Source organism: Sylvia atricapilla, chromosome 3, assembly GCF_009819655.1.
Source record: "Sylvia atricapilla isolate bSylAtr1 chromosome 3, bSylAtr1.pri, whole genome shotgun sequence".
Taxonomy (NCBI): domain Eukaryota; kingdom Metazoa; phylum Chordata; class Aves; order Passeriformes; family Sylviidae; genus Sylvia; species Sylvia atricapilla.
The window spans coordinates 98608901-98628494 of record NC_089142.1 but is presented as its reverse complement, the minus strand read 5'-3'; the positions used below and the strand labels follow the sequence as shown (position 1 = coordinate 98628494).

General features: G+C 42.6%; 1 protein-coding gene across 1 annotated transcript; it reads right to left on the bottom strand.

Moving 5' to 3' along the window:
- Positions 1-5791: 5791 nt before the first annotated feature.
- EPCAM (epithelial cell adhesion molecule) lies at positions 5792-11407 on the bottom strand. The gene is made up of 9 exons (XM_066316332.1): positions 11167-11407; positions 10699-10803; positions 9864-10104; positions 9520-9585; positions 8259-8322; positions 7786-7887; positions 7422-7619; positions 6995-7036; positions 5792-6317 (listed from the first exon to the last, which is right to left on the bottom strand). The coding sequence occupies exons 1-9, from the start codon at positions 11231-11233 to the stop codon at positions 6276-6278; spliced, it is 927 nt and encodes a 308-aa protein (XP_066172429.1). The 5' UTR covers positions 11234-11407; the 3' UTR covers positions 5792-6275.
- Between the last annotated feature and the right edge of the window lie 8187 nt (positions 11408-19594).

The following is a 19594-nucleotide window of genomic DNA, read 5'->3' as shown; positions in this document are numbered from 1 at the left end:
GGCTCCCTCACTTCAGGGCTGCTCAACATCTGATATCAGTCTTGGTGGAGGATCCTGAGGATGATCAAATCAGCACCCCAAATAAGAAATCCTGCAAAACTATTGAATCGTCTTTTCATGCTTATGGGAACTCTTTCAAAGCCTTGCTTGGAAATAAAGAAATACATTTGGACTTTCAATGGACTTAGCCTCAGGACAAATAAACTGTATAAAAACTGCACGCTGAAACCCAGCATTTGTGGCAGGGTTGGAAGGCACCTTTGCTGCCATTTCCCTGTCCACCCAACATTCAATCAATTTTGCCCGATTTTATTGTGGCTTTCCAATTGGATTTTGGAAAAATTGCTAAATAAATTCTTTTATTTTGAATTGGCTTCTAATCATTTATAACAGGTGACAATCTTTCTTTTGGTGATTATTGTTTAAGAATAATGAGAAATGCCATTTTTCATCAGCTAAGTCAAGTCTTCTTGGAAACTTCTCTTACCTTGCGCTGCTTTTCATCTTTCCAGTCAGAAACCGTTGTATCCCAATTCCCAAATTCTCGTATCCCAATCCAGCTGCCTGCACACTATCACCGATAGACAAAACACATCTTCTATTTTACACGCCTCTGTATTTCTTGAATAAATGTTCTGGTTTGTGTACCTTGTACAGAATACCCCCTTGTTTGCCCATCATTTCTTTCTCTCTCATTTCATCTCTATATTAGTCAGCTTCTTGAAACTCATCTCCTACCCTTCCTTTCTTCCTCCCTCCCATTGCTTTCCAGCTAAGGAATGTTTTTGGGATCTCCCTGTTTCTAGATTTTCTCACCTGGCTTCTCTCTTCTTTCCAACTGGTGAATCAATGTGCTCATCTTTAGTATTTCTTGGTGTCAAGAAGTGCTTTTCCAAAGGACCCTCAGATGCCCATTCAAGAACTACTTCAAGTTTTCACTCTAACTTTTCACTTGCCACCCTGATCTGAAGGTGGTGCCGTGTGGTGCCCGTTCCACCCCAAGGAATGCTTTGGTGTCCCCCCCTCTGCCCCATTCCTGCCCAGTGTCACTCTTGACTTCCCATCCACACTTTGGCCTTCCCCTCCCAACCCCTGTGCTGTACCCCTGAGGTAACACAGCTTTTCCAGCAAAGACCTTCAAACCCCTTCTGTAAATGTATTTGCTGAAGGATCAAAGGTGGTCCTTGTGATGATCTGCCTTCTTTTGACATAGGAAGTAAGGAGCAAAGCAGGCAGGTCTCTAGAGCTTTGACAGCTTTGTGGTAGCCCAAAATCTTCCTCTTATCTCCAAAACAATTGTAAAAATGACAGTTTCTGGCAAGCCAAATGAATTTATTTTTGGTATGAATAAGTGTAGTTTTCCTAACCTTCTTTTCAGAAGCAGCTGAACTATCCAGTCTGATGCTTCCCTCCACCAAAAGTGCTTGCTTGCAGCAATACTCACTTAATAAATTCAGCCTGAACAACTGTCATTTAGCAACTACATTACCCTGGGAATGCACTCACAGTGTCAGGCAACCTTGCCAATCATCGACAATACAGGTCAGCCCAGAATACACATTTTGAATAGCTGGGACAGCTTGTCTTTGTACACTGATGTTCACAGATAAGGCAGGAGACAGGACTGGGAGAAAAGGAGTGTCCCATACAAACATCTGGAGACAGGGTGGACTCCAGGGACCTCATTGTCATCTTCAAAAGCGGTAAAATAATGCCTGCTAAGCTGTAATTGCTGCGTGTTTCAGCGTTTCCCTCTCTCTGCCCCGGGCTGCTTGCGCCTCCTCCTCCAGCGCTTTGCTCCGGGCGGATCCGCAGGCTCCCGTCCGCGGCCGCTGATGCCCTGAGCGTGGTGACCACAGCCCGCGAACAACATTCGTGTTGTGGCATCCCTTGAACGGGACAGCTCAGCACTGATCACCTTCGCTTGCAGCCTCTGCCATTTTCTGTATGCCACTGTTCTTCCCGGGCAGCTCCAGCAGGGACCGGCTGATCCGCACAGCTCAGCACAGCTCGGGGACCATTTCCCAGAGCCCGGCTGGGTTGATTCACTCTAACTGAGCACTCCCTGCTTTTTCTCATGCCTACCAACAGCGACGGGAATGAGATGTCTGGAATTGTTATGCCCATGGCGGGTGGAAAACTGCTGCTAACCTAGACCTTAAGTATTTTTTGTTGCCTTCTTAGGCATAAAGTAGCATATAGAGAAAAGCTACAATGGGCTTTCAGTTAGGAAAATGGATGTCCTTTTACCACTTCACTGGGGGGAAAAAAAAGGAAAAAAAATTCTTTTTCACCAGTGGTTAATTAGTATACAGCTGTGACCAGTGGCAGCTCTAATACTTTTGAGCTGGTGTGGATGTTAGCAGAAAATCTGGTATCAGACTGATGTGCATCTGTGTGTACACACAGGTCGTGCAGCAGAGACTTAACATTAACAGGATAAGAATATTTAGATAACGTAAGTTTGAAGGCCGTTGCCTTGATGAGAATCTTTTAACTTTCTTCTGTTTACTTTTTTCACTCAGATTTGGCACAGCCATGCACTACTTGGCAGGCAAGTGTAAGAACTCTGCAGTGCATTTAGAGGATAGTATAGAAAAAGAATCACTTCTTACATGTGTGAGGTTTTTACACACTATAAACAGGTCAGTGTTTCCTCTGCCATCACACACCACCTCCTTTTTTTGCATGTCTGCCCTTGCATGTCCATGCTAAGACAAGGATTTTAACAAAACTCATAACATTCTCTGGGTTTGGGATCAACTATTCTGAACATAAGACACCTCTGCAGTATGCCTGAACGCCTGCATGCCCTGGGATGGACCTTTGCCAGACTGCAGCCTCTCCTGGGAGCGGCTAGAATTCCCTAACTAGCACTTGTAAAGTTGGAGCAGCAGAACTGTTAGCATTTTTTAGTTTCCTAGAACATTTTTCTGGCAATTTCATGTCATCCAAAGTCACTGTATTCTGGTGATCAAAGTCCAGCAGGTGAGGATATAAATAAACAGGGTTCACAAACAGTGTTTTTTCTCTTACCAAACTACTTTTGACTGTTCAGGAGGGTTATGGGTAATGTACTGTCAACAGAGCCCACGGACGCACCACTGACCTTTCATTTTCTAGCAGTGGAAGCTGTGTTTTGGGATTACTCAGGTCTTAGAGGTTGTATAGACATTATTGGTCATGCTTTCTCAAATAGATTGTTAGCATATCCTCTTCTAAAACGTCTGTCATTGTCTTTACACAAACATATGTTTAATTTTACCCTGCAGTAATAATAATAATACATATTTGCTAGTGTGATAATTCATGAAGAAGTAATAGATTTGCACTTGCCTATACAAACACTATTTTCCCATGTTGTACATAGACATTAAGAGATATATTATTACTAGGGTTTCTTGCAGTTTGTGTCTATCCCCCTGTAACAAAAAAATCTCCTTTACCCAGTCTTACTACATTTTCAATCTGCCCTTCATATGCTTTCTCAAAATTGACATTGGGTGAAAAGAAACAGGGTATCTCAACTTTGTGTGGAACTTTAGATTTTAAAAATATGCTCTTTCACGTAAGGAAGTTAATGAATAAGGCAAATGGAAGTATCAAAATATTTACTGAGTTAAAAATTGATCCAGAGACTACTAGTCCTTTATTAAGTTCTATTAGTCTGTTTCTTTTACAAGAAACTCTCTTTTTAACTTTGCTGAATGTTTTCCAATAGTATCAAAAGTAGTATCCAAGTATCAAAATAACAACCATTTAATACCATTTTTTCAGTAGCAATCATTTTTTGCCACATTGCTTTACATATGTGAGAACTATCACATGCATATGTGGAGAGTTGACACAATCTGACAATAGCTTTTATTTTCCTTTAAACTTCATCACATTAGTCTCCTCTCAGTATAAAGATCTATGAAACACAGTAAGCTGCAGGATACCAACACAATAACTTCTCAGATATTTCCCCCCTCATCCTTTTCCATTTCCCTATAAATACACACTTTTATGCAGCTGGACAAGTGCAGCATTCAGTAAATAGAACAACACAAAGCCCAGTATGCCAATAAAATTATTTAGAACATGAAACTAATGAAAAAACTATTACTGATCACCATTTGGAGAGCTGACCAGCACCATGTTAGTACCATAGTAACTGAATTTGGAAAAAGTGCATTCCCTTCAGTTGTGGATTCAGTTAAACTCTGGGATTGTTTTAAATTTCTGTAAACTTTCTGGTTTTCTAAATCTGTGGTTTCAGGCAAATTTGACAAGGAAGACCATACTAGAGCACTGAGCTTCATAGCCGACACAAAAAGCTCCACTAAGTAAAAAAAATGGAGAAGCGTCTGAACGTCTCCCAGTAGTGTGGGAAAAGCAGGGAGAAGATGTTCAAACAAAGCGATTGGGACAAGGTCCAGGCCACACAGCAGCGACCGGCCCGTCCAGTCAAGCCTGCACAGGTGCAGCTCCAGCCCAGCCACAACACACACCACCTCTTTCCATCATCCCACAGGCCAGAAACACGGTGTGAAAGGAGGAGAGAAAACAATAGCATTAGAATATTGGGGAGAAGAAAGAAATGGCAACAATTACCATATTGCACACATTTAAGGAAGGGGAGGAGAAGGAGACTGAAGCACTGGGGAAGACAACACGACTCAGCACAAGACCACCTTTACTGAAAACTTGGCTTTATTTAGTTAACAGCTTACAGAATTGCACAAAATTCATCACACCTCAGCAGATTGCCCGCATACCTGGGGAGAAAGGGAATGGCACAGATCAGCAGAAGGAGAGCCTGCCTTGCACAAGTTATCACTGACAAAGCTGCCTGAAAAGGGTGCAAAACATTCCAGTAAATTCCCTACTTCAGGATTTTTGTGCAATATCCCACACAGCAATGCATGCATGCGAGGTACCAACCTGTTGCAGGGCAGAAGGGACACTGGTGAGCTGTGACAGTAGAGGTGACGCCACCACAGTTCAGCAGGTTCCCTGTGATATCTAGCAGGCACACTTCACATTTAATTTTATGAACAGTACATTGAGTATCCTCTCAGTAGTTTATCCTACTTTTCCTGTTTTAGCCAGGGTGGGTCAAAACATGCACCACATTAGTAACAAGGTTTGTCATTCAGTTCCTTATCTTGCATCTCATTATTTCTTTGGCAAGAGGAGTTACAGCATTTCCTTTATAAATCAGATATGCCGGAGGGATTGCTAGCCAACATCCATGGCACCGGTTTACTGACAGCCAAAGCAAGCTCTCATGTCCAGGGAAGGCTCTGGGAGGCTGAGCCTGTGGGAGTCTGGTCAGCATCTATGGCAGAGAACAGGAATAACAGCAGAAACAGCTTCTTGCTGTGCAACAGCTTTGCCACAGACAAAAATCACAGTAATGGGGTAAATTGCTCTCCACTAGCTCCACCATCAGATGCCAGGCCTACCCACCCGAATCCTGCACCAGAGATGTCCTAGGCTAGAGGCTTATTTTAAATACTTACAAAGCATTGGAAAGATCAGTCTATGCATTCCTGAAATGTCTGCGTTTTCAACCTGTTCACTTTTTATACAACAATCTCAATAGTGTAATTTCACTCTTGAGCATGCTTTCCACAGCTTTAAGAAAAAATATCATGCTACTGAGATTCTAGATGGCTAAAAAACCAAATTGGAGTTCTAGAAGATTTTCAAGTATGAGGAGGTTCCATGCTTTAAGGAATCAAACTACAGATTTGTAAGCATGATAACTTAGCAGATTATCATTTCACCATGGAAGAATTAGAAGCCTGTTTCAAAGTTTTTATTAATTCAAGTCATAAAAAAAGTTACAGCAACTTCAAATATGTACAAACTGCCATAAAAACGTTGTGTTCAGTTATACAGAAGACAGTCTCATTACAACATCATGGCTACAAAATCATTACTTTCAATAAAACTCCCACAAGGGTAAAATAACCATTTAGGCATGTATGCTCCAAAACCCTAGTAACAGCAGTTGTCAACTCATTTCATCATCATTAAGAAAAAAAAAAAATCAGGGAGCAATAGTTAAAGTTTTTCTTGAATAAGATGGGGCATTTAACCCTTAACAAATAGTAAAAGTAGTTGAATGGTTACCAGTCTTGGTTGTTAAGAGTTTTAACAATCATTAAGTGAGCACGATTGCCTCCCATTCGGGAGGAAACTTTTAAGAGTTAAGATTCACGCCTATGCCTCCGATGTTTTTGTTGTTTTCTTGCTTGAATGTGGCTTGTCTTCAGTTGATTCAGTTAAGCATTCAGTCCTCTATGCATTTCGTTCATTTCCTTCATCTGGAGGGGAGAAGGTAGAGGGAGATCAACATCTGGGCTACTTCTAAACTTCAAGACTCAATAAGTCATTGGGACTTAACAGCCCAGATTTTCATTAGTAAATGGATTTGATGCAGCACTAACAGAACCAACCATGACAAAGCCACCAGATTAAAAAAAAGAAAAGAAAAGAAAAAAACATAAAAAAAAGCACTACTTAGGGTACATGCAGGAAGCAGACAATACTATTTAGCTACAACATTGTTTGGATTCCTTCACAAAAGTCTCCACACTTGGCCGTGAAGCACCATTTGCTATTCCATTGGAAAGCAGCTCTTCAATGGAAGCTGGAAGACTCATGCAAATACCTCAGTAAAGGTCTCAGTCACAGAACAAGACTATCAGCACTTCCTGTGGATTGCACAGCCCTTTGCTATACATATGTAAAATAGAACTGGCAGTAAAACTGAACCCCACCCCCAGCCCTGGGAAAAGCAGCAGATCACCAGCTGCCTTTTGAAACTAGTGCAAAACTACACAGAGGTGAAAACTAGCTACAGAATTTGAATACTTTCAGTCTCCTTTAACACATCTGAAGCACCCAGAGGAAGGTTTTAACCTAGAGCAAGCTTAGGAGGAGTTTCTGGATTCTGGTCAACCTCCTCCCCACACATGCACCACCAACAGAAATTAATTACCTCAGCTTTCTTGTACTTCCCTTTCCTCCTCCTTGAGAGGACCTGTAAGAGAAGGATGCAATATTTTTAAAGTCTTGATATACAAGTAACTTAATCTGGTGTTGACTTTAAAACCACAAAACTTGAGGTCTATTCCCCATCCTTTGGGAGTGAGGTAGGTACAAACGAGGTTGTCTGCCACTCTGAACTACTTTAATCCAGGAGGTACTTCGTTCACCATTGCTCCCAGTACTTGTTCTCCAGGTGACACCCTTCAGTTGTAACCTGAATCAGTGACAGTGTGCCCATCACCGATTCCTCATCTCCCCGGTCTGAAGAAGCAAGCCAATTCACAAAGGAAGACTTTCCACCGGAGTCCAAACATGTATGTTGCTGCTTCCCAAATTGTACCAGTACCATTCTGCTTGGCAGCGTTGTGAAAACTTACCAGAACAACAATTGCAGCCACTATTGCTATTACTACCACTACAATGACAGCAATAATGCCGGGAGTGAGAGACTTCATGGAAAACTCCGGTGCTATTTCATCAACATAGTAGACCACTGTCTTCTCAAACTTCACTGGTTCGTTGTCAATGCTGACATTTAGCCCGGCATTACTATGAAAGATGGATTGACCTTTCACCTAAAACAGATAGGAGAAGAGAGACTTGCTAGTTGACATTGTAGTAAGGCATTTATCTCATCACAGGAATAATTCACCTTGCTTCTGCCAGTACACAGCCAGACTCCCAAGTGCAGTGCAAGACACACACCCAGCCTCTGGCAGATTTTACCCGTGACACACTTACATCTTTCTCAAAGTAGTAGGCCACATCAGCTATATCCACATCTCCAAACGATTTGTCTGAGGAATTTTGCTTCAAATCAATAGTAATGTAAGGGTTTTCATACTGCAATAAAAATATAGTGTGGTATTAAGAAGGAGGTAATTTACATCCAGCTATCAAATATTCACCAAAACATTATGATTCAGTTCGTGTACTTGCATCCTGGATCAAGTTTATGGTTTTTGAACTCAAGCCAACTGTATACAGTAGGATTCAAATTCCACTTTTTCAGTGAAGCAAAAAAGTTATCTGCAGACTAAGGAGAGCAGTGTAGTTTCTCAGCATTTCCGTTCAGATACAGCTATTTGCGAACTGCTCACTGTTTTGAGAGGTTCTACTGAAACTCATGCAGTACTGCATTAGTCAAATATGAATTTTTAAAGCGATAATAAAATGAAGTTCTCATACTTTACTAAACATTATGTGCCTCTTACCAGAACACTGGTTATGTAGCGGCTATCCAGCTGATAACGACTGGTAATGGTGTCTGTGAAAAACCTGCAAGGATATGAAAGCCATGGCTGTTAAAAACAGTATTATTTCACACATTTCATTTGAGAAGTAAGTAAGACCAGTATAGTTGTCTTCTGCAGTCTCTGTGGTGGAGATCAGCTAGCAGCTTAAACCCTCACCTAGTCTCTCATTCACTTCCCCCTAGCGGGATTGGGAAAAGAATCAGAAGGGCAAAAGCAAGGGGGAAAAAAAACCCCAAACAACCCTCATCAGTTAAAATAAAGACAGTCTGGTAAGTGAGAGGGCTGGGTGGGGGAAATATAAAACCTCAAGTGATGTAAAAGCAATCAGTCATCACTGACAGATCGAAGTCCAGCCAACCTCTGCGCAATGGCTACTCGGGAAAAGACTTTCCCCCGGATTTATTGTTGAACATGGCATTATACAATATAGGCTACCTGCTCAGTCTATTCAGGTCACCCTGTCCCCTTTCCCAGCCTCCTGCCCATCCCCAACCTACTCACTAAGGCAGCAGAGTAAGAGTCTGAGAAGGCCTTGACATTATCTAAGTGCTGTTCAGCAGTAGCTAAAACACTGGTGAATTAATCAACACCGTTTTGGTCACTGGTCTGAAGTGCAGCACCACACCAACTGCTACCAAGAAAATTAACTCTGCCCCAACCAAACCCAGTGCACTCTCTTCATACTAGAGTTCAGTTAACTCCTAACAGTGAGGATGCACTTACTGCAAAATAAGCACCTGTGTTAGATAAAACAGTTTTACCAGTTTGAAGAGTTCAGAAGAAGAGCTAGAGGGCAGCAGCGTTTGTTCTGGAAAGGAGATGATCTAATAGCTACAAGTAGGGTTGTAACAAAATTTAGAAGAGAGAAAAAGACTAAACTCTCGATTTACTCCTGCTGCTCATATGCAGTCCTTCTGCCATTTTTTTTCAGCTTACGTTCTGAACAGTTTCATCCATTATCTTTCATTTCTTTTTAGTATATTGATTTGAAGGGGGAAAAAAACTAGGAATCAATTTTAAATGGAAGAGAATCACTTTAGCAGTTATTTTGTTTCAAATACAAATTAAAGCAATTCTATGAAGAAACTGTAGCTTGCTTCAAAATGTCTTAAAAATGAGTTCATAGGTCTGACAATGCTTTTAGTAACTGTTTGGAAATATACTAGATATCTAGTAGGACATGCATAGCCTACCATGACATATTATTATCATCACTTACTTCTTTAAAGATTCAGGGTTCAGAGGAGAATTTCTCTCGGCATGTTTCATTTCAATAATGATCCACCTGAAGTACAATGAATATTCTTGAAGTACAGGCATATAAACATACCAGAAAAAAATATCTAACCCCAGGCTAAAACAACGGAACAATGACACAAAACCAAGGCAAGCAAAATCTCTTCTAAACCCATTCAATGTCTCCTTGCTTCTGAAGAAAAAAACCCAGCAGTAACCAAGTGTCGATTGCTCCATCTTCATTCATCCCCAGTGCATCATTCACACAAGGCAGAGCCTCATACAGGAATGTTTTCATGTTACAGCACACCCTGTTGAAAGACTTACACTGTTCTGACTAATCGATCGCACTTCAAGTCTGCATCATGTTTGTCAGTTCTTCTAACTCCAGCTGTGTTCACACACCAACAGGTGGTTCCATTGCACTGCTTTGCTTTGAAAGCACCACCATTTTCACACTCAGGATCATAGAGACCGTCAGTATCTTCAAATGCATCTTTTGGTTTCTCACGACGACCCGATTTTGAGCCCGCCACTTCTGCTTTCATTAGCAAGCATTTTGAAGTCACTAAAAATAACCAGAAAATTGCGTTACACAGCATCAGACCACGCACAGCCAAAACAGAGCTCTGAGTCCCTACAAACACAAGGTGACATCAGCAGCAACCTGATTCAACGCCATTACACGGAAGAGCAGATGTCTGATGTGTAGGTGGTGAAAAAAAACAATGGAACTGGGGTATGCCAGCCTCTCAAGGCCAAGGCTTAACAAGCCCAGACTTAGGACTCTCAGTTCCCATTTCTCACAGCTAGAGGCTTGCTTGCAGCTTAGCTGAGCTTGAACCCCCAGTGAGGTCTTGTCACAAGGCTCTTTCCCTCTAGATTTGTAGGAAAAGGGAGCATACGTGCCCGCAAGAAAGCTAAACATTCATCTTTAAGAAATTCTTGCCACTGGAGAACAAATACTGAGGAGGAGGTGTGAGCCTACATCAGTACAAGCAGAGAAACCCTGAACGCCTATCTGCCAACACCAATTGACCTAGAAGACCAGGAAGAACTCTTTCCTTGCCTCCATTGTTTGCTGGGAACTCAACGGTGATTTCGCACGTATTCCCACGGCACGTTTCCGTGCCACCCACCCTGCCGTGCCCTTTTTACTCACGGGTGGTGCAGTCCACGCTGAAGCCGGAGCCGATGGCGTCGCAGCGGCACTGCCCGTTCTCCACCCTGCAGTTGGTGACACGCTTGTTCTTCTGGCAGATACATGCTGCAAGAGAAGCGCGGCCGTGAGCCGGGCACCGCGGGGCACCAGCACCCGCGCTCCGCCGCCGGACAAAGCCGCCCGTCACCGGCCGGGCGTGGCGGGCTCGCACCCCCCGCTTCCCCCCGGGCACCCGCCCTCCCTCTCTCCCTTCCCGAGCGCCGAGCGGCGGCTCCCTGGGCAGCCCTGGGGGCGCGCACAAAGGGGCGCTATCGGGGCCGGGCGCTCCTGCCCCCTCCGCGCCCCCGGCGAACGGGACAGGGGGAATGGTGTCACCATTCGGGGGCACCCAGGGGAGCCGCCCTACGGAGAGCAGGAGGGGGTCCCGGGACGGGGTAGCACGGTCAGGAGAGGGGTGCGGGCACTCACGGCTCTGGGCGGCGGCGGCGGCGCAGAGCACCAGCAGCAGGAGCGCAGCCCCGCAGAGCGGCTTCATCGCTGGGGCGGGCGGCGGGGCGCGGAGAGGCCGGGGGAAAGTCCTCGGGGACGCGGGCAGAGAGGCAGCGCTGCGTGCGCGGCGGCGGAGCGGTGTGAGCCGCCCGACAGGTTCCGCCGGTGCTGGTGGCTGCGCCGCGCCCTCCCGGCTCCGGTTACACCTGGGACGGGCGGGGGGAGCGGCGGCGGCTCCTCCCCCGGGCCCGCCGGGCGCGCTCTTAAACCACCGCCGCCCCCTCCTCCCCCCGCACCCGGGCGAAACTGGATGGGGCAGGGCGGGATCCGCCCCCGGCCCGGCCCCAGCGGCGCTTGTCCCGCGGAATGGGCAGCGGGAGCGGCTCTGCCCGCTTTCTACCCCGGCTGTGAAACCGCCCTGCCTGGGTGGAGGGGTGGCGGGCTGGGGCCGTCGCGGGGAGCTGGGGGATGGCTGCTGCCGCCGCCGTCGAGGGGAAAGTGTTAGTCATCACCGGGAGCTCCCGGCCGTGTTTGCCCTGTGACACACGGGCAGGGGGAGCCGAGCCCTGTCCCTCCCGGCTCGGGGCTTGTCGTGCTCGCCGCTGACCTTGGGAGCGCTGGGGCAGTCCCGTGCTCTATGCCCCGGCCTGGTGGCCCCCGGCTCTTCCCTCGGGACAGGCCGGGTGTGTTCTTCCCTCTCGGCGAGCTGAGAGCAAGCGGGGAATATTCGCACTTTATAGCGAGCTCTGTTCGCATCCGGGGGTGCCGGGTGTGAACTACTCTGTGCTTGACATAAATTCTGATAACTCCTCAGTAAATGAAAAACTAGAATGCGAATCTGTGTAGAATGAACACCTTCGTAAAGATCTTTCCTGACAATGTGTTTTGGTTTTATTTTCGTTTCTTGGCTCTTTTCTAGCGTACATAGTAGATGTCTCTACCTCAAGGTTGCTCTGAAGATTTGCTCCCGGTGCTGCAGTACCCTCAGTTCCTCGCTCAAAGCCCCGAGTGCTTTGTCTCTGAGCAGCGCGGCTTTGTGGGAACCTACAAAATGGGAGGTAGTGCCAGAGCTCTGCCAGGTTGCCGAGGAGGAAACATGGGAAAGCTGTTTGCAGGCATTAAGATGGCTTTGCAAAGTGTAAAAGTAATCCCAAAATGGAATACAGAAGATGGGTAGGGTGCACCAGAAATGTTTTATGAACCTTGAGTTTATTTATTCAGTTAAAAAATACGTATGTATCTTTCTAAAAGATATATTAGCACCCTAGAAAAACAAGTTATTTTAGTACAGGGTAAAACTACAATGATATTCTACTGGGAGACTTGAAACTTTCTCTTACCAGTTCACTGCACAGTAAAAACATGTTTCTGCTTTTCCACACTCTCAGTAAGAGAAACTGTTTAAAAACTTTAGACAGTTTGAAGTGAAATTGCCAGTGAACTATCATAGTGGTTTTGTCTCTGTATGCAGCTGTGTTTCTGTTACATCTAGTTTTGTATGTTGTTTTTGTCTACAGTGCCCTGCTGCTGTCTCATATGGGTCCAAGTTAAAGGATTGCTCCTTGGATTTGCTCCTGGAACAGCCTCAATCAGAGTTTTGCAGCATTTATCTTGATTCTTTTAGTAGTTTGCATGGTTTCTGATTGATAAGCGTATTCTTCTGATACGCTTGTCAAAGACTCAAAAGAAAAGCTTGGCCTAACAATACGAAAGCTTGGGAAGACTAAAGTCTCAGATATGGACTTCTTGCATTGCTTTCATCAAGTGATGAAAGCATTTTCCAGAAAGATGAGTAGGATCAATAAGATCAGAAATGTCTGCCTCACTATGAACTTCTTATTCCATGTTAAAGTTCTGGTTTGTTCGAGATGAGAAGAGCTGTCTTGTCATTATCAAATTGCCAAGCTGACCTACGTAAGCCTTGATAATAAGGACCAATAATTTTTATGACAGGCTTTTGCCTTTATTTATTTTTTAATATGTAAATGTTGGAGAACAGAACAGGCTGGGTACAGCTGGTCCTCTTTCTTCTCCTGATCCTTATTTTATGTAGGTAAATCTCTGTGCCTAGTTTGACAAATCCAAATGTGAAGAAGTTTTTGTTTAAACGTTGCTCAGTATTTTTGAAGGAGAGTTGCTCTGTGTGAGGTCATTCACCAGCAAGGCAATGGAAATGAGGGGCCATCACAGCAGAGTTAATCTTAACTCTCTTTCCAGGTTGTTTTGAGGGCAGCTTCTCAGTAGAATCAAAGCCAGTGGAGCGGACATGAGGCTAAACAAGTACAAGGGCCTGTGTTGAAGTTTATTACACAGGTACCCTGGTATCTGAGGAGTTGGGAGACAGTGTCATTTTTCTACCTTTTGTGGTGCTTGTACCTCTTTGTGCTGAAATATGTGACCATATTCAGTGGCTATTCTATATTAGCTTTGCTCAGCATGCAGCTCTAAAGTTAAGGCGTTGCATATTGATTATATACAGGATAATTTTATCAATTGTTTGAGATACCTCCTCTTATCAAATAGCTGACTGCTGATTAGGCAGTGCAGTGTAGGCTAGTTATGGTTTACTCTTATTAAAGTATAATTACAGCTCAGACAAATTATAATTTAAATGCTACGAATACATTACTGGCTCTACTATATAGCAAAAAAGATACAAGTTTGGTCACCGAACTCTACATACACAAATTATATAAACTTGCATTAGGAAAACTCATGTGATCTGTATTTTTCTGCTTTTGCTCTGTAATTTACATTTGATCCATTTCTGTTTAGAGAATAAAGTATTAGTTCACTAAAATACTCAAGAGGCATTGACTCCAGGAGATTTTCTATTGACTTGAGTGAATCAGATCTGAGGAGATAAATCCAGCTCTTTCTGAAGCCAGTAGGAATTCGTGTGATACTGGGATATGATGTGAGGTCATTTTCAGGCCTTCACGAGAAATTAGGTAAGTGGGCTTTGTGAAACTCCCCAGGCACAGAAAAGGGACAGAATCTGCTCTCAGAGAAAGTCGCAGGGGTGTATGAGTCACTTGTGAAGTATCAGGAAACGAGGCAAGGTGGGGCTGTGACATGCACTGTGGTCAGCAGATCAGAGAGATGAGTGGAGAGAGCGTGATCAATGCCACTGGGGTATTTGGCAATCTCGGTCTAACTGAGATTCTTCAGAGCCTGCAAACCTGATTGGTTTTGGGTGTACCCTCCGAAAGACAACCAGAGTCTCATCCCTAGAAAATAGGTCATGTATGATACCAAATTGAAAAGCATAGTCTTATTAGTCTTTTTCTAACAAAATTAATGGCTTTTGAAAATTCATTACTTTTAACTGGTTAAGGCTGACAAAGATATAGAACCAAACCAGAAACACTGATGCTCAAAAGTGCCAACAGATATTTTGGACAGCAGACATTGCTACATATATCATGTTATAGACTTGCTCAGGAACTTTTTTTAAGACAGCTTCAGAATGTTTGCATTCAAATTTTTTTTGTCAGACTTCATCATCTGCATAGAATGAAACCTTGAAAGAACTGTAGGAAAAGGACTATATTGAGAAATTATGTACAGTACCTTGTCCATTATATGTTTCTGAAGATTCCACGTCACAAATCAACACATGCTGCTGCTCAAAGGACTGTAATAAAACTGGTGCTTCTGTGTATTTTATTTTTCCTGCCTGCTTGAAACCCACCAGAAACAGGTAAGTCTTGTTACACTGATTTGAATAATGAGAACATTTTAAGTCCTGGAGAACTTAAATGTCTTGGCCAAATGAAGGTGGTCAAGTATAAAGCTAATGAGAAAATATATGAGCAGCCATGCCTTTCTGTGAACTGTCTAACTACTTCCAGATGCTGTAAGAAAAAAATCAGAAAAAAAAAGCTATTTACACGTTTGGGTTTTTTGGTCTGTTTCTGGATTATTAGTTATTTTTTTAATAATACAGTGTGCATTTTGAAAAAACTCTCATGCACACTGAAGATGGAAATTAGTTCAGAGGCAGTGGCAACCCTTGCAAAGCTGTCCTCGGCTTCAGAAGCCCACAGCTTGGGTCTCTACCGGCTTCGAGACCTTCGAAAGTAAGAGTAGCTACTGAGAGGTACAGGGCTGTTGGTTCAGAGGTTCATACAACTAGACAGGGTGTAGCCACAGGAGAGAAATGCTCATGCAATTAATGTATGTTCTATTTGTGTCTTTGAGGATTATAGAAACTAACCTGTCTGATATGTTGTGGCATCCTCACCTCTCTGCCAGGGCTTAGTCGTAACTCCAGAGGGTGGGGCCAGTAACAGGTTTGTCACCCTCATCTTTACATACCTGAAAATGCATCTCCATGGCTCTAATAATGACAGCATTTTTTGAACATCTATTGTCAGCAGTCAAAGGTGCTTAAAATAAACAGCATTAGATGTAAAAACTGCAATAACTCTTCATCCAGAGTACTGCACAGCAGCAAGGAAACTTAATTTCATACTGTGCCCAATCTCTCAAGTTTGTAGCATTTGGAAAGTTCTCAGAGGAAAACACGAGATCACAAGTCATAGTAAAAGAAGCTCTGTTTATCCTGAAATTGTTTCAGTTTTGGCATCTAAGATACATTATTCCCCCCTCTTCTTTTAGCCATTCTCTGTGAAAGAAGAGACAGATAGAACTTTGTCAAAACACTTGTTGAAAATTATTTGAGAGTCCAAATTTGTTTTTAACATGCTTTATTGCGTGACGACATCTCTGGGCTGTAGGCAGAACTGAAGCAGATGGTTATACAGAGAGAGTTGTCCTGTCTTTCAGTGTGATGTTATCATTGAGTACTTCTGTCATAAAACCTGCCATTGAATTTACTTGCTGGGCTTGTGCAGGTTGCCATGGGGCTAGTGAGATATGGATTTACGGTTTGTCAGGTAACCCACGGACATGGTTGTACCTAGCAGTGAGCAGAAGCCATGTATTCCTCATGGAAAACAGGGTCACAGCATGCAGTTTCCAGGGAGCAGTTAGCATGCTGTAAATCCCCACCCACTCTTGCCTCACTCTAATTTGTGTGCACAGTCATACCCCAAGCAAAGGTGAATAAATACACCCATGAGCTGGGGAGAAGATCTCATCCCACAAACAGGAACACAATGAGCAGCAGAGAGTGGGGTTAAAAGAGCTGGGCATGCCATTATTGTTTTGCTTTTTTTGTCCCTTGCTGAAATAAATTGCTTTTGTTTTGTGATTACTTTCACAGTTTATGAGTTTCCCTTATTTTTTTCTGTTAGCAATAGCTGTTACCAAAGTTCATCTCTTTCTCTTTGCACTTTAATTTACAGCCCTTGTACTGGGCATTTTATTGCTCCAACCTCTGAGTGAGAGAATTTTACAACTTATGATTACTAAACTTGGTGAAACAAGAACGCTTTTTGACCTGTTGTGGAGTAATTATAGACTCCATTGCTTGCTGGGAGGGGCATTCAATGTTCAACAAATGGTGGTAATTCTATTTAACTGTGTGGAGCCTGGACCATTGGATGGGAGTTAAAAAAAGTAAATCCTGGGCTTTTTCCAGGTGACATTTTAACTTGTCTGGTTTTAGTCTCTAAAGGGCTGTCCTTGAAGTTCTGCCTTCCCACTACTGAACTTGATGCTGCTCCTTTCCTAGCAGTACAAGAGCATGGGAGGCAATTTATTTGCATATGAAAACAATTTCCTCTTGCTTCAGAAATTATAGCTATACTACTTTTGATTAATCCTTTCGTGGGGTGAGTCTTTTGAATGCCATGCCATGCAAATATCGCTCTTGACAACAGAAAAAATTGTCTTGTCTTAATTACCACTATTGTTTCATATTATAGGGGCTGTGGTCATGGACAAAGATTCAATTGTGTTCAACAGTATAATAACAGAGACTAAATAGATACTATGTTTGAAAGAGTTTGTGACCTGAATTATGTCACCAGTAAACTTTGAAACTGGAAAACAAGATCAGAAAGATTAGGTGAGATTTACACATTTTGCCCAGGTATAGAATCATAAGCCAGCTAGCTAAAATTCGAAGACTCCCACCTATTCTTTAGCCACTCAAACAACTATTATTTAGGAAACTTGCTTTCAGGAAAAAAATTAGGATGTTATTTTCAAAGAACCAATGTTTTTCTACCTTTGATGTCTGTAGATAATAACATAAGATATATTTCCTGGATAATAGGTTCCTTGGATGTTTTGTAATTTAGTGTATTAATGTGTATGTAAACATTACATCAGTGAGGCAAAGCATGTGCATTATTAGCCAGATGGAATAAAACACTTTTTAGCTAATGCCATTTTATAAAAAATGATTTCTTAAGTCAAAATTTTGAAACTTTCTCTGTTCAGCTACATTTTCACCTGGAAGATTTTCAAAGTCTGGTGTTTTTCAGTTGTTTCTGAGAGGAAAGTAAAGGAGTAAAGGAGCAGGTGGAAAGTTCCCATTTTTCAGTCCCTCTGCGCATGCACAGCAGCACATAGGCAGTGCCCTGGGCACAGTTGCACACACCTGCTCCTTGCTCCTGCACCTGCCTCTCAGGAAGCCTGCTGCTCTTGACATCTGGAACAAATGTCTCCAGGGCCATGGAGGCAGAGAGGAGTCCTGTTTATTAGGGCTCTTTGCACAATTCGGCATGAAGAAATGGCATGGGCACAACTGGGTAACAAATATAGCCACGGTTATTAAATACTTGCAAATCCAAAATGCAATCTTCAGCCGCTAAAAAAGTCTTAGAATATGGTGGATGATGTCAGAAGGTTCAAAAAACACTTAAAGGAAAACACTGCAGGCCATCTCCTTTCCCTTTAATGTAAAATATGCACAGCTAGTTTTGAGTTATTGATGTTGAGAGATATCATTCATCTTTTGTGGCATGATGGTGAAGACCTAATGTAGTCTATCTCATCTATTTATTTTTACAGAGAAATTGGAACACTCCAGATAAGACTACTTTGTTTCATTTACAACCACCATGCAGGTGCCAATCCTTAAAAATAAATCTTAAAGGCTGCCCCTGACTGTATTGAATTAGTAAAGTTCATACAGGATATATCAGTCTATTTACAGTAGGAATGAACAAGTTCAAACTTATGTCCCAGGCACTTTATGGAGATCTGTTTCTGCAGAGTAGCTTGCAGGGGCAGCAGGTTTAAACATGCACTGTGTTTGCTGGCAGCCTCCACTTTCCTTTACCATTTGCTCTATTAGTCTAGTCACTACACTTGTTGTTCACTGCATAATTTCCAAATCATTTTTTTCCTTCTAGCTCCTGAATTTCTCACTACCTGAGAATAACTACAGCTGTTTTGGGACTTAAATATTAGAAATCACTGCTGTATGCTCAGACATTCTTTAAATGTAAACAAAGCTGGAAACTATTTTCCTGCCTATCCATCCATCAGTAACATACGCTGAAGTGGCACTGAACCATTTTTAATTTTAATCATACTGTAATGTTTGTCAAAAGCAAGGATTTAACTGCAAGGCACCTCTCCAGTATCCTTGCTTACTGCCCTCAGCAGCAAACTGGTAAAGTGTGTTCAGTCTGTTAGGCTTAGTCCTAGTCCAGGCACCATGATGCCCTAATAATTTGTTTCACACAACTAACTCATCTAAATCCTTACTCTCTCTTCCCACATATGAAACAGGTTTCTGGTGACAGATGTGGATTCAGGTGGTTCATCTGTTTCTCTTTAAATTACTTTAATTTAGTGCTGTGACTTACTCTGAAAGAATTAACCTCACATCCAAAGTTTGCTTTTTAGATGGATGTTTCAGTTTCACTATGGGTCTTTAGGTCTCAATCCATGAGCATTTCTTTTGGAATGTATTTGAGAGGCCAGGTTCTCCCAGCAGGGTCAGCAGTAATCTCTACAGGGCAGAGAGACTTTTTTTCCTATTTCATGCTCTGCAGGAAGTAGGAGAAGTCTCTAACTGAAAAATACATATTTTATTGTGTGTAATGATCTGTGTTTAAAAGAGCCAATTGGGGTTCTTCAATGACTTTGTTTGAAAAGAAATACCAGGTGGTTTACCTATGGTATTTTATCTTTCTTAGGCAAAAAAAATTCACTGGAAAGGATATCAGAGGCCAAAGGCATCTCAAAAATATCACATTCTGAAAAAAGTATGTATATCCTAAATGTAATTTATAAAAATACTATTCCTGTGTTTTTCCTAGTGATGCTTCCTAATATATCTGTAAACAACTCATTCACTGAAAAATTTCAAGTCTTTTTTCTTTCATTTAAAGGAATTAAACTGTCCTGCAGCTGCCTTTTTGGACCAAATTCTGGATAGCTATATACTATATATGTCATGTAATGGAGTTCCAGTGTATATACGGAATTCTTTTTTTTCTTTTCCAGAAATAAGATTTTGTAAGAATCTCAGGTCCTTCAA

Bases quoted from the DNA above. Each gene is read 5' to 3' on its own strand.
- EPCAM (XM_066316332.1), bottom strand. From the start codon at position 11,233: ATGAAGCCGCTCTGCGGGGCTGCGCTCCTGCTGCTGGTGCTCTGCGCC. The intron at 10,804-11,166 runs GTGAGTGCCCGC...CTTCTCTTGCAG, and splicing joins CGCCGCCGCCGCCCAGAGCC to CATGTATCTGCCAGAAGAAC. The intron at 7,620-7,785 runs GTAAGTGTGTCA...TATCTGTTTTAG, and splicing joins CCTACTACTTTGAGAAAGAT to GTGAAAGGTCAATCCATCTT.